At 40.2% G+C, this 15,768-nt stretch overlaps 1 protein-coding gene across 1 annotated transcript in view; it reads left to right on the top strand.

Annotated features, from left to right (window-relative positions):
* The window catches only part of Ccdc138 (coiled-coil domain containing 138), a 63,197-nt gene that overhangs the window by 5,361 nt on the left and 42,068 nt on the right, over positions 1-15,768 (top strand). The window contains exons 4-7 of the mRNA XM_028782011.1: positions 1,124-1,241; positions 3,222-3,349; positions 6,035-6,216; positions 14,456-14,614. Coding sequence (XP_028637844.1) covers positions 1,124-1,241; positions 3,222-3,349; positions 6,035-6,216; positions 14,456-14,614 — 587 coding nt within the window. The remainder of the gene's footprint in view (positions 1-1,123; positions 1,242-3,221; positions 3,350-6,034; positions 6,217-14,455; positions 14,615-15,768) is intronic.

Below are 15,768 nucleotides of genomic sequence, written 5' to 3'. Positions count from 1 at the left end.
CCAGGCTGTCCTCCAGCTTTCTGTTAGTCTTCCTGTCCCAGTCTCCAGCCCAGTGCTGTAATTATGTTATGCACCACAATGCCCAGCTATTTTGAATTTTCGAAATGTAAATGATCTATGGATGCTTGCTGTGAAAGATTATACCAGATTACTGAGTCAGTAATTGTGGTAGTTTGAATTAAAGATGAGACCCTATAGGCTCATAGGGAGTGGCACTATTAGGACATATGGCTTTGTTGGAGGAAATGTGTCACTGGGGTGGGCTTTGAGGTCTTAGAAACTCAAGCCTGGCCGAGTGGCTCATTGTCTCTTCCTGTTGCCAATGAATCCAGATGTAGAACTCTCAGCTACCTCTCCGGCACCATGTCTGCCTGCATGCCACCACCATGCTTTCACCATGACTATAAGGGAATTAGCCTCTGAACTGTAAGCCAGCACCAATGAAATGTTTTCCTTTATAAGAGTTGTCTTGGTCATGGCGTCTCTTTACAGTAATAGAAGCCCTAATTAAGACAGTAATCTATTTTTATTTGAAGTCAGTGTTTCCCCCCAACCCCACACTGGATTTGGATAGAGGATTACGGTTGTTAAAAACAAATTCTCCAGGACCTCCTATATAGGAAGCAAGAAGGCTGTATTCTGATTTCCAGGTAATACATCTGGTTCACATCAGTTCTCTTGTCTTTAAGGTCCTAACATGTACAAGAGACTTAAATTTAAGGTACCTAGTCTTATTTCAGAGTCATTGCCTGGGTCAAATAAGAATGGAAGAGAAGGAGGCTGGAGAGATGCCTCAGTGGTTAAAAGCACTGACTACTCTTCCAGAGGTTCTGAGTTCAATTCCCAGCAACCACATGCTGGCTCAGAACCATGTGTGATGGGATCTGTTGCCCTCTTCTGGTGTGTCTGAAGACTGCTACAGTGTACTCATATAAATAAAATAAATAAATCTTTTTTAAAAAATGGGAGAGCATTGTGTAGTCAGTAAAGTACAATATGAATATGAAATTCAGTGTTTATTCTCTAAGCTCACATTACAGAGACAGATAAATCGGTTAGTGATTTTGGTCTTAGGAGGCCAGAATGAGACCATTAGTATTTGACTAATGTTTTATACTGGCAGATGGTTTAGATACTTACAGCTCTGGAGATAAAGTTGGTTCATCACCGAGATACTACTCTGATGAAAGGAAGCATCCCACACCTTTCTGCAGTTCCTCCGAACATTTAAATGTGAACTGGTAAGGCATTTAGAATAATACTATTACTGTTCTGTTAGTAGCTCAAGAAACAGTAGTGGAGGAAAAGTGTGTGTGTGTGTGTGTGTGTGTGTGTTGTGTGTGTGTGAATCCTTAGTCATAATAGTCTACTACTCGTATGCTGTCCTGCCAGTAGATACGGGTCACAAATAGTTATTACTTGAAAGTGTCTGGTCTCGCCGGGCAGTGATGGCAAACGCCTTTAATCCCAGCATTTGGGAGGCAGAGGCAGGAGGATTTCTGAGTTCGAGGCCAGCCTGGTCTACAGAGTGAGTTCCAGGACAGCCAGGGCTGCACAGAGAAACCCTGTCTTGAAAACAAAAAAACAAACAAAAAAAAAGTGTCTGGTCTGAAAAGAAATATGCTATAAATATAATATACACTGGGGTACTTCAAGATAATGTAAAACCTTTTTATGTCAGTCTGGGTTTAGAGGGGGGTTTATCCATAGTTTCAGAGTTATAGTCCATGGTTGCTGGCTGCTGTCTTCCTAGGGCTGTGGTGATGCAGAGTGTCATAATGGGATGAACATGTGGCAGAACAGAGTGCTACAATTTATGACTCCTGGGAAACAGAGACAAGATGTCTGCCTACAAGACGTGCAGGCATAAAGAGGGAGCAGAAAGTGAGGAATCAGTGACTGACCCAACTTCAGTCCCATGCCATGAGAGAGAGCCCACCTTGACACTATTAATGATATTCTGCAATGCTTACAGACAGAAGCCTAGCACGACAGTCATATGAATGGCTTCACCCAGCAACTGATGAAGCAGATGCACAGACTCACAGCCAGACATCAGGCAGAGCTTAGGGAGTTTTGTGGAAGAGGGGGAGGAAGGATTTAAAGCCAGAGTGGTCAAGGACACCACAAGACAATCTTCAGAATCAACTAACATGGGCTCATAGGGGCTCATAGAGACTGAGCTGCCAACCAGAGAGCATGCATGGGATGGACCTAGTCAGTCCCCTTACACATGTGTCACAGATGGACAGCTGGGTCTTCATGTTGGACCTCTAACAGCAGGAGCAGGGGCTGTCTCTGCTCTGTTGCCTGCCTTTGGATCCCTTCTCCCTAACTGAAGGAGGGTCTTATCTAGCCTTAATAGAAGATGTGCTCAGTCCTACTACAACTTGATATGCAGGTTGATATCCATGGGAGGTCTCCCGTTCTCTGAGGAGAAAGAAGAGTAGAGGAAGGGGAGATGAGAGGGAGGGACTGGGAGGAGAGAAGGCAGGGGAAGCTCCTATTGAGATGTAAAGTGAATAAATTAGGTAATGGGGGGGGGACACATGTTCTTAGTGACCAGCTTTTTCTAGTGACCCGATTTCCTAACAGCTCATTTAGTATGATACAGTGGGTTAACCCATTAATGAAACGAGCTCATTTGTAAACCAGTCATCCGGGGACTCTGAGATAGCAACATTGACGCCCTGCGGAGTACTTCTTTATCCATGACCATAACAACCTTCATATCTTACCGTTCATTCTGTGGTGCAGTGATATTTTATATGTACTGTGATAAGTAAGAAACACTATGGAAGTTTTTTTTTTTAATGTACTTCTAGAAGATTGATCAATTGTGTCTGTAAGCAGGCGAGTAATGCTGCTCTGAGGTAACCCCAGAATATGATGTTCTAGTTTGTAGGGTAACTTAATTATCTTAATCAAATTATAGATAACAATGCCCATCTTTTCTGAGTTACTGGGTTTTGGAAGAGTTTGGTAGCCACAGATCATTCTAAAAATCTTAAACTATTTTAAACATGCTGAAAGATTGAAAAACACTTGCAGTGGGCTTTCAGGAATTTTAACTTAGTTTGTACATTTTATACTCTTTTTTTTTTAAAATGTCTTTACATTTTCGTCATTTGTGGTGTTGCTATCTGAAAAGCAGTTTTGTTTGTTTGTTTTGTCAGTTGTTATAGTGAACTTCCGGATTTCTGATATATATATTGTTAAAGCCTAGATGATGAGCTGGATTCTTTTCATGATTTAAAGAAATGGGAAACGGAAAATGAATTAATCGAAGATGATCATAGAGATGGTGCCTCCAAAATAACAAAGCAGTCCTTCAGGGATATGGAAAATGGTGAGAGAATCTGTAAGGTAGTAGTAATCTGTTATGTAGAGAAAACCATGCTTACCTCATAGTAGGAACTGCTCCCCAGGATCTGTATATACTTTCTGTGCTTATCATTAAGTTGAAGGAGAAGAAAAATAAGCATACTGTTTTCTGGTTGGGTTCTTCCATTCTCAAAACCTATCCCAATAAGCTCATGAGTAACTGAACTTCTGTGATGCCTTTAATTCCTTTTCATGTTTTACTTTGTGGGAAGGGCCTCTGAGAATCTGAGCAACCCTGAGGCTTTGAGAAAGTACTGAAAACTGCTCAGGCTGCCATCTCCCTGCTCAGTAGCAGGGCTTTCTGTCTTCCCGAATGGATCCCACGGTTTCCTCTGCATCTCAAGGAAAGCGGAGACCAGAAGTGGTGTCTATTCCTTCCCCTTTGGCTACAAGGTGTGGAGCACACCTGCCCTGTGGAAGCCCTGGGCACGTGCAGTCTCCATTTCTTTTGTCTTCTTTGCCCTTTTTCATCCTCTTTGTTCCATTGATCTCAGTGCTTGAAGATGATATAACTCGATTCAGCCTGCACATGTGTCATCATCATCATCATTATTATTATTATTATTATTATTATTATATTTTGGTTTTTCTAGACAGGATTGCACTATATAGCCATGACTGTCCTAGAACTCACTCTGTAGACAAAGCTGGCTTCCAACTCAGAGATCTACCTGTCTCTGTCTCCCAAGTGCTGGGACTAAAGGCGTGCACCACCATGGACTGGTGTATCTAATTTTTTGAGAGGTGGTGAGGAGCACACATGTAAACTTGTGTGTGAATGCCATCAGAGGTCAGAGCTATAGGTGTTTGTGAACAGGGTACCATGTGGGTGCTGAGAACCAGACTCTGGTCTTCTGAAAGAGCATCAAGAGCTCTCAACTTTTGAGACATCCTTCCAGCTCTTAGCTTATGCATCTGTATAAAAACCTAGAATATATACATAAGAGAAAACACGCCACATTTGTATTTGAGATGGACTCAATTCACTTAATATGATAATTTCCACTTGAATCTAGTTTCCTTACAAATGACAGAGCTTTGTTCTTTATAACTGAATAAAATTGTGTGTGTGTGTTCATGTGTGTGTGTTCATGTGTGTAGTGCATCGCATTTTCCTTGGTTATTCAGTTGTTGAAGGGTCACTAGGTGGGTCTGCCACTTGGATTGTGAATAGTACTGAAGCAAACATGAATGCACAAAGTGTCTGTGTGGTGCACTGACGTTGAGCCCTGCACCAGAAGTGATACGGCGACTGTCTCATGGGAGATATATTTTAGTCTATTCAAGAGCCTAAGCTGGATTTTCTTTTTTTTCTTTTTTCTTTTTTTTTTTAAAGAATTATTTACTTATTTTATGTATATATAAGTACACTGCAGCTGTCTTCAGACACACCAGAAGAGGGCATCAGATCTCATTACAGATGGTTGTGAGCCACCATGTGGTTGCTGGGAATTGAACTCAGGACCTCTGGAAGAGCAGTCAGTGCTCTTAACCACTGAGCCATCTCACCAGCCCTAAACTGGATTTTCTTAGAGGCTGGACTAGTTTGTATTTTACAAGCAGTATATATAAGAGTTTACTTTTTCTTTTTTAAAAAGTATGTGTATGCATGTTTTACCTATGTGGATGTATGTGCATCATGTGTGTGCCTGGTACCTGCGGAAGTCAGAAGAGGCCATTGGATGCCTGGAACTGGAGTTAAGGATGCTTGTAACTTACAATCATCTGAACCTGGATCCTCTGCAAAAGCAACAGTGCTCTTGGCTGAGCCACCTCCTAGCCCCAAGGGTTTACTTTTTGTAAGAGAGTATTTACTCTATTAGCAGAAAGAAGGTTCTGATGTATACAATATTGGTCGGGATTGGAAGGAAGTGAAACTTATCTACTACTGTTTAGATTGTTCAATCACTTTGCAAAATAAATTGTCATCATTAGTAAAGCTGAACCTGCACATAGATCCTAAAAGCCAGCAATTTTGCTACTAGTTATGTATATACCCCCAAGTAAATCTCCGAACATGTGTGGTAGGAGCCAGATGCATGAGTGTGTAAGCTCTACATAAGCAAAGCACCTTAAGTCCATGTCTGTGAGAATGTTGTTGTGTATTTATAAAATAGGAGAAGTAGTAAAGACTTGTAAGCAGGCATCCTGGGCAGATTTTAGAAAACATGTTAGTATTTAAAGGGACAGGTTATAGAAGTCAAACGTATAAAGTCTAAAATAGACAAAACAGGGACTTTTAAAATGTAGGTAAAAGGACTGGAAAAGTAAAGGCAATGGTTGCCACTGTAAATTAGTTGGTAGTAAATTTGGTTTTAGGGCGCAGAGGGAAACAGGATTAGGAGTTTGTGAGGTAACATTCCATGTCTTAGACTAGGCTAGTTAATTCATGAATGTTTTAATCCACATTACAGTTAAGTCTGAAATGATTTCAGATTTACCAGAAATGTTGCACAAAGTGTAAATCATTCATTTGTACACTTTATCCAAATCTTTAACTACATTTTGCTGTTTTTTGTTTTTGTTTTTTGTTTTTTGTTTTTTTTTTTGCTATATCATTTGTTCCAGATTTTCTAACAATACGATAATTTTTATTTAAAGCAACTCTTTCTGAAGATTCTCTGTCTGAGACAATTTTAAATTTTTGCAGATGCCCTGCCGACTAGCATGGCCTCCTCAAGACTTGAGACTGAATGTTGCAGTGGTTCTGTTGACACGCCTCTGAAGCATGCCATTTACCCAAGACCCAAAGTGTCAAAGAAGCAGGGTTTGCTGCCACATCAAATAAGTGAAATATATGATGAATTATATCATATACATATGAAACTGCAGGTAAAAACCAAATGCTGAATTGAAAGTTCAGAAATATTTGTGTTCCATTTGCAAAACTTCAGTATAAGGACTTGATTTGAATAAACAGCTCAAGGCAGTTCAGAAGGGCAGATTTAATTGATAGGAACTGTTGAATGGGAAACGTAGCAGCTGAGAGAAAAGCCAAAGCAGTGGTAGTTTGTGGTAGGTGTGTCGTAGATTGTAGACTATCTTACATTTATTTTCAGCCCAGCCCATTCTTAAGATATCAAACAGAATGTGCTGTGTGTTATTTGAAGACATTATAAATTCATTTTTGTAAGTACCTATGTATTAGAAGCCATTTGTCAAAATGCAACTCTGAAAGCAGACGTTTATGTTATCTTTGGGGTTTAAATCTAAGAGATATATATGCATGTGTTTATCAAGTGTCTAGTCAGAGAAGGAAGCATGAGTTTATCTTGTGCAATTTGAATGACTCTTTTTATTGGAAGCAATCATATACAACTCTGAAGTAGTGAAAGCATTTTATTTGGTTAAATGGTTTCAAATAACAGTGCCTCAACTTGTCAAAATAATTGAAACTATGATTACTGTGGTATTTAAGAACAAGATGATTTTTATCCTTAATCACCCAAAAGTATTATGGGAAGGACTGAGCCTGGTCCTTGACTGGAGGTAGAATTTAGATAGGAGAGCAGTGGTACAAATGGGTACAAATGACATTGACCAGATATGGTGACACACACCTTAGGCTCAGCCATTGGGAGGCAGAGGCAGGTGGATTTCTGTGAGTTCAAGACTTGTCTACACAGTGAGTTTCAGGCCAGTCAGGATCATATAGTGGGACCCTACCTCAAAAAGAACTATGATGATGTCCATGGTCCATGCTGCAGCAGAGCCATGTTGATGTCTGTGGTCTGCACTGACACCAGACACCATGCTGAAGTCCATGGCCCATGCTGAGGCTGGAGATTCATGGTTGAGAAAGAATGGCATCCATGCCATGTCACAGACTTCTGTGACAACCTCTCCCCCCACCTACCTCACCCTCCAAAAAAGTAACAGCCTATATAGAAAGCTATTGAAGAAAACTTAAAAAAATTATGATAAGAATGCTGAAGTGTAGCTCTATACAGTTGATGGCTTCTGGTGGGAATGCAGGTGGGGAAGGACTCAGTTTTCTTAAAGGGGATGGCCACTGGGAGTTTGACCATGCTCCGGTGAATACAAATTGGTATTCAGGTAATACAAATTGGACAACGACCTCCTCCTTTTTCTTCCTCCTCCTCTTCCTCCTCTTCTTCCTCTTCCTCCTCTTCTTTTTTTCTTTCCTCCTCTTCTTCCACTTCCTCCTCTTCTTTCTTTTTTCTCTTCCTCCTCTTCTTCCTCTTCCTCCTCTTCTTTCTTCCTCTTCCTCCTCTTCTTTCTCTTCCTCTTCTTCCTCCTCCTGCACTTCTTCTTCTTCCTCCTCTTCCTCTTCCTCCTCCTCCTCCTCCTCCTTTTTCTCCTTCCTTTTCTTTCTCTTCTTTTGGAGTGAAGAGATCAAAAGGGTGGGTGGTGAGACCTGGGATGGCAGGGAGTTGTGATTGGGGTGTATGATGTGAAATTCCCAAATAATTAGTAAAAATATTGAGTTAAAAAACAAAGAACGAACAAAGGAGGTGCTTAGGAGGAGAGATTGTCAGGTTGTGAATTAAGCAGACTCTGTAGTGAAAACTCATGTTGGCTGTCTTACAGAGTTTTAATCTAAGGAGTGAAACTAACATGGTGTTTTAGGAAGTGCTTTGTAGGGTTAAAGAAAAGCAAACTGGCAAAGGTGTATCAGCAAACAATATAAAGTAAAACCACTGAAGTGACTGTGATTAACCTGGCTTCGTTAACTGCCAGTTTCATTTGCTTTTAAAATTTACTGGGTGGAGGCTGGAGAAATGGCTCAGTGGTTAAGAGCACTTACTCTTCTTCCTGAGGTCCTGAGTTCAATTCCCAGCAACCACATGGTGGCTCACAACCATCTGTAATGGGATCCCATGCCCTCTTCTGATGTGTCTGAAGAGAGTAATGGCGTACTCATATACATAAAATAAATAAAATCTTTAAAAAAAACTTATTGGATAGCATTAGAGTTATCATTAAGCATTTAGATTTTTGTTACATTATGTAACTTCATCCATTTAACAAATATTTTAGTACCTATTAATATGCATTCATGTGTTCAAAGCTATGTGTCTATGCAAGTAAGTAAAATATGTAGGGTCCTGCTACATGTAGCTTATTCACAGCAAATAGTGAATATACATGTTAAATATATATTTTATATTATGCATGTAATATATACATAAAATTTAGATAGTATCTCACTAGCTAACCCAGGCTTACCTTGAACTCACTATGTAGTTTAGCCCATCCTTGAATTCTCTGTTTTCCTGCCTTAATTGGTGTGCTAGAGAACTGAGGCACAAACTTGTATTACCAAGATAATTTTATTACTTTAAATAAAAGAATAACAGAGATATATCCTGGATATCTGATTAAGGGAGAATGAGAAGTCAGGTAAGGTTTTTCTGACATTTGAGTTAAATCTCATTTAAATCTAATTACTGAGAGGAATACATTCGAGATTGCATGAGAAGCTCTTGGTTTAAGAAAAATAGAATCACCTGATGGTTTTTAAAGCAGGACAGCTACATAAGGTACTCTGCTTATATGAATTCATTGGAGGTGAGCAGTGTAGGTGTAGAATTTGGGAGAGTAGATAAGATTCTACTGTAGGTCACTGGATGGGAGACAGTGGTGACATGGAGTAGGTTGGTGGCAGAGGAACAGCTGAAGAGAGTAGAGACTTTAGTGCGGGTGTAAAGCTGGACTTGGTGTGCTGACTTAGATGAACCATACAGCAGCTGTGAGGGTCCTAATGTAACTCTCACCTTTCTGGTCTGTGCAGCATGAAGGAAAGTGGATTTCAGAAAAGAGAAGGATTGAGTTGGAAGGGTGGGTTTGGGTTGCTTTGACAGATAAGCATACCAACCTGACTGTCATATCATTGAACTTGGGTAAATAACCTAATTTGGGAATCAGAATACTTAATCAGTTAAGTATTGTGTCTGTGTAACAAAGTACTTGAAATAATCAACTTAACCCAAGTGTGTGCCGCATGTGGTAGTTTACACCTGGAGTCCTAGCTGCTCGGAAGGTTGAGGATCACTGGAGCGCCTGACTTTGAAAGATCTGATTGCAATTTAAAATAATTAGGAACAGTTTGCTCTGATTTGTAGCTTTGGAGGTTCTGATCTGTGATTGTCCTAGTTTGCTTTCTGTTACTGTGATAAAGCACTATGACCAAAAACAACTTGGGGACATCCAGAACACAGTCCATCATGAAGAGTCAGAGCAGCAGCTCAAGACAGGAACTAAAGAGAGGCAAGAGGGCAGTCCAGTCTAGTAGCTTGTGCTCCATTGCTTGCTCCGTCTGCTTGCTTGATTGCTTTTTTTTTAATGATTTATTTATTTGTTTTATGTATATAAGTACACCATTACTCTCTTCAGACACACCAGAAGAGGGCATCAGACCCCATTGCAGATGGTTGCGAGCCACCATGTGGTTTCTGGGAATTGAACTCAGGACCTGTGGAAGAGTAGTCAGTGCTCTAAACCACTGAGCCATCTCTCCAGCCCTCAGTCTGCTTTCTTATAAAATCCAAGATCAACTGCTCCAAAGTGGCACTGCTGTTAGTGGGCTGGGCCCTTCCATATCAGTCATTAATCAAGAAAATGCTCCACAGACCTGCCTAAAGATCAGTCTGATGCAGAGTTCTTTTCCCCTCAGTTGCGTTTTCCTCTTCCCAGATGACTCTAGCTCATGTCAAATTGACAAAAACTAACTAAAGCAGTGACTGTTTTGGATCTGTGGTACCACAGTGTATGGTAAAAGCATTGACACAGCAAAACTCACTCTATGGCCATCAACCAAAGGAGAAAGTACCAGGGTCCTGTAATATGCCTCAAGGGCAAACTCCAGGGACCTAAAGACTTTCCACGAACAGGTACCTCTAAAAGGGTCCAGCACCTTCCCTTAGTACCAATGTGGGGGCCAAAGATACATGGGACTTTGAGATGTGTCCAACTCACAGACCACAGGTTACAAAAGCATACATGCAATTATTTTGCCTGACACATGATGTTGTCATTTGTGAAACTTATGCTTGAGAACTGTGCAATTGAGTTATAAGACAAAACAAACAGAAACACTTCATGTTTTATAAGTCTACAGTTTTGTATTGAAGCCTATTCATAGCTATCCCAGACTGTATTCCACTATGGGCTGTGAGTTGGGCATGCCTAATTCTCAACTACAGTATCTACGTATGGGTAGTATCTTAAGTTGTCATCAGTAGTTAAGAACTAGATAGGTGATAGAATGCATAGTGATGGTGGCAGTCTGATGATGTCTTGGATTAGGATAAGGGTCAAGGATATAGAGAAATGGATGAACTGTAGAGATATTTAAATGATGGGTTCTACCAAAACAAAAACAAAAACAAAACTAAAAAAGCCGGGCGGTGGTGATGCACGCCTTTAATCCCAGCACTTGGGAGGCAGAGGCAGGCGGATTTCTGAGTTCGAGGCCAGCCTGGTCTACAGAGTGAGTTCCAGGACAGCCAGGGCTACACAGAAGAGACCCTGTCTCGAAAAAACCAAAAAATAAAAAAAATAGAAAAATAAATACATGATGGGTTCTAGTAATGATGCTGAGATTATTTGAGTATGCAGTAAAGTTTAGTCAAGGAAAAAAAATTCATGGATTTTTAAGGATGGGGTAGTTGGATAAATGGTGTAGCTTTTTGCTGAGCTAGAAAACTGCATTTAAATTTAGAAATCATTAATTTTATAATCTGTTACTATTTTTAATATACTCATTGAGTTGTACACCATCCCAAAAAAATTTAAAATATTTCATCATCTCCAAAAGGCAACCACTAATCTAATTTCTGTCTCTGGATATTTTACACATGATATACTATAGTATGTAGTAATTTGTGACTGGATCCTTTCACTTAGCATATTTTTTAGTTCATTCCTTGTCGCATCATGCATCAGTGTATGCTTTTTATTGATAAATATTACTCTGTTATATACCACATTTTCTTGTTTTATTCATTAATTGGACATTAAGTAGTGTTCTAGTTTCATTTCTATTGTTGTGATAAAATACTCTGGCAAAAATCAACACAGGAGAGAGAATGGTTTATTGGCTTGCAATCCCAGGTTACAGTCCATGTGTCTTAGGGTTTCCATTGCTGTGAAGAAGCACAATGATCAAAACAACTCAGTTTTAGAGGTTCAGTCCATTATCATCATGGGGGGAAGCATAGCATCATCCAGGCAGACTTGATGCTGAAGAAGGAGCTGAGAGTTCTACAGAAGAGACTGTCTTTTGCAGGCAGCCAGAAGGAGGACCTCTTCAGCACTAGATAGAATTTGAACATAGGACCTCAAAACCCTCCCCCACTGTGACACATGTCCTTCAACAAAGCCACACTACTCCAACAAGGCCACACCTTCTATTAGTGCCACTTCTCATGGGCCAAGCATATTCAAACCACCACATTCCACTCCTTGGCCCCCATACGTTTGTTCAAACACATGAGTCTATGAGGGCCATGCCTAGCCATAGCATAATACAAAATACATTGTGTATTTTGTACAGTGTCCAACTTCAAACGTCTCCATAGTCTATAACAGTCTCAACAATGTTTAAGATTAAAGTTCAAAGTATCTTAGGAGATTCATGCAATCTTTTAGCCATAGTCCCCAATAAAGTAAAAAAAAAAAAATCAGATCACATTCTTCCTACATATATACATTATCATTCCAAAACATAGGAAAGAGAGCACAGTGAGGAGATACTGGACCAAAGCAAAACCAACAACCAGTTGGGCAAACTCCAAACTCTGCATTTCCATGTCTGATGTTAAAATGCTCTTCGGATTTCCAATTCCTTCTATCTTTATTGATTGCAACACACTTCTTTCTCTTGGGCTTGTTCCGTTCCCTGTTAGCAGCTTTCCTCAGCAAGTATCCCATGGCTCCGGCATCTCTAACATCTTGGGGTCTCCAATGCAACCTCACAGCTTCTTGTTCCAATGTCTGGGATCCACACATGATCTTCTTGGTTCCCCCAAAGGGTTGGGGTCACTTTTCCAGCTCTGCCCTCTGCAGCACTCTAGGCTCTGGTTGACTCTACTCCATTGCTGCTGCTGTTCTTGGTGGTCACCCCACTGGCATTTCTAATACACTGAGGTCTTCCACTGCAATTAAGCTTCACCAGTAGGCTCTTACAGACTCATCATGGTGCTAAAGCTGCCAAGTTCTGCTGCTTGCTGGGCCTGGAACATAGCCCCTTTTTTCTATTACATCCTTCACTGCCTAAACTTGGCTGTCCTGGAACTTACTCTGTAAACTGATCTTGAACTCAAGAGATCTTCATGCTTCTGTCTCCTGGGATTAAAAGTATATACTACCATGCCCAGACCTAAGCTTTTATTTAATTCCTTTTCACAAGCTCTGTATAAGTTCTAGATTGTAGTTCATTCTAGATAGAGGCAAGTTGACAACCAAGAATAGCCATCACAATCCATCTCTTGTCAATTTAACACACAATCTTATTTCCTTATGTCAAAATGAAAACAATAACCAGGTCATAATAATGCCTAACATGATATAACTATCCTTTGTTCAACTTAAAATGCATAAACAATAAGCTTAGCTGGGTGGGATCTTGCTTTGTAGTCACTACTACCTTAGTTCCATTTTATTTTCTTAAACACAGGATTTAGTTCCATTCCACTTCCTGGTGACCCTTTATTCTTTGAACCATATGTTTTGTATTTTTTTCTTTCTAAGCTTGCTAAACTTGACTGAAATGCTCTTTATAAGAATGAACCACAGGGCAGAGTCTATACTAGTTTTTCTTTTCTTTTTTTTTTTTTAAGACTTCCTTTATTGGTGCAATTAGTCTACATCTCTTTATCTTAGCCTCAGGCAGACCATTTGGACAAGGGCAAAAAGTAGCCACAGTCTTCACCGAAATATAACATGAATGATTTCTAGACAACAAACTAAAATTTTCCTCTGAAACATCTTGAGCCAGGCCCCCACAGTTCAAATCACCCTCAGCACCACTGTCTTCCATGTTCCTACTACTAGAATGGCCCGTTAAGCCCCACTAAAACATTCCAATGATTTCCAAATCCAAAGTCCCCAAATCTACATTCTTCCAAACAAAACATGATCAGGCCTATCACAGCAGTACTCTAGTCCTTTGTACCAACTTTGTCTTAGGGTTTTTATTGCTGTGAAGAGGCTCCATAACCAAGGCAACTCTTATAAAGGACAACATGTAATTGGGGCTGGCTTACAGGTTCAGAGATTCAGTCCATTATCATCAAGGTGGGATGCATGGTATCATTCAGTCTGACTTGATGTTGGAGAAGGAGCTGAGAGTTATACATCTTGATCCAAAAGCAACCAGGAAGAAAATGTCTTCCACAGGTGGCTAGGAGGAAATTCTCTTCAGCACTGAGCAGAGCTTGAGCATATGACCTCAAAACCTTCCCCCACAGTGACACACTTCCAACAAAGCTACACCTACTTCAAAAAGACCACACCAGTGCCACTTCGAATGGGCCAAGCATATTAAATCACCACACCATGGGAGCAGGGAAGTCAAGGGAGCAAGACCTTAAAAGCAGGTAGTTATATCATACCCATAGTCAAGAGCAGATAAATATGTTTCTTGTCTAGCCTTTTCTTCTGTCTTACATTGCTCAGGACCCCCTGATGAGAGAGTGATACTGCCCACGATGGTCTGGGCAAGACAGTCCCCCATAGACACGCAGGTCACAGGTCAACCTGATCTAGGTAATTCCTTATTAGAATACTCTTCCCAGGTAATTCTAGGTTGTGTCAAGTTGACAGTTAAAACTAACTAGTTATGGGTTGTTTACAATTTAGGCTATTGTCATGATGTTGTTGTGAGCATTTGTGTTTAAGTTTTGTATGAATATATGCTTTCATTTCTCTTGGAATGCTGGAGTCAGATGCTAATTACATTTAACATTAACCAGACTGTTCCAAAGGGACCACACCATTTTACATTGGCAAAAACCTTTTGATTAAAACAGTGTCAGTGGATTAAAACATTATTTGCAGAATTTGTCAACTAATTAATAAAAAACATTTAAATTGTGTATTTTGGTAGTATGAAACTACAGCACAGCAGAAATTTGCTGAAGAACTTCAAAAACGAGAACAGTTTTTAGCCGAACGAGAACAGCTGCTTTTCAGACATGAAACCGCCTTGAGCAAAATTAAAGGTGTTAAAGAAGAAGTTCTGACAAGATTTCAAATTTTAAAGGAGGTAATTTTACAGTGTTTGATTATAAAGTAATTCTTTTCTTTTAGCTTTGTTATTATTAACATCTTGCCATATTTGCTTATTTCACCTCTCTTCCTCCTCTTTGCACACACACACACACACACACATTATTTTCTTTCTTTTTTATTGGAAATATTTCTTTCATACAATATATTCTGATCAAAGTTTATCCTCCCTCCTCTCCTCCCAGATCCTCCCTATCTCCCCACCCATCCAACTTCACGTCTTTTCTTCTTTCTTTAGGAAACAAACAGGCAAACAAAAACAAAAAGAAAACAAACAAAAAAAGAAAAAGTATGGGAAACATATACAAAAAATGCACAAACAAAGCATCATAAGACCAACAAAACACTCTAAAAATACCATTGAGTTTGTTTTGTGTTGGCTTTCACTGAGCCTGACAATGGCCCTTAAGTGCGGTTTGCATATCCAGTGAGATTCCATTGGAGAAAAACAATTTTTCTTTGTGACCAGTTGACAGTTGAAGATAGCTTCTGGGTTAAGGGTTTGGACTTGTGTTGGGATCCCATCTGGTTTGGACCAGACAGGCCCTGTACATTCTGCCACAGACTCTGTAAGTTCATATGTGCATCAGTCTTGGGTTGGCACTGTTTCCTTGCTGTTTTCCATCCCCACCAGCTCTTACAGGCTTTCTGCCTCATCCTCCACCTAGTGTCCTGGGCCCTAAGGGGAGAGAAATGATAGACATCCTATATGGGAGTGAGTGTTCCGAGGTCCCTCACTCTCAGCACACTGTCCAGTTGTGGCTCTCATTAGTTCCTGTCTCCTGCAGCAGCAAGCTTCTCTAATGATGGCTGGTCTGTGAGCATAGCAGAATGTCCTTAGGAGTCATTTTATTGCTATGGTCCTTTGGTCCTTTAGCAGAACAATAGTAGTTCATTTTCCTCTAGGTCCATGGCTATCCTCGTCCCTGTTTTTTGGCCATCTGGGCAGTGTCGAGCATGAATTTCGTCTCTTGGAGTAGACCTTAAATTCAATCATATAGTGGTTGGCTACTCCTACCGCCGTTGAGTCAGCGTATACAGGCAGTTCATCATTGTGGATTAAAGGGTTTGTAGCTGGATTAGTGTTTACCCTTCTCCACTGGTAGTATGCTAGGTACCATGAACAGTAGT

This window comes from Grammomys surdaster, unplaced genomic scaffold (genome assembly GCF_004785775.1).
Source record: "Grammomys surdaster isolate TR1022 unplaced genomic scaffold, NIH_TR_1.0 655, whole genome shotgun sequence".
In the NCBI taxonomy this organism is placed as follows: Eukaryota; Metazoa; Chordata; class Mammalia; order Rodentia; family Muridae; genus Grammomys; species Grammomys surdaster.
The sequence above is the reverse complement of the archived record's forward strand: the minus strand, read 5'-3'. Positions and strand labels throughout refer to the sequence as shown.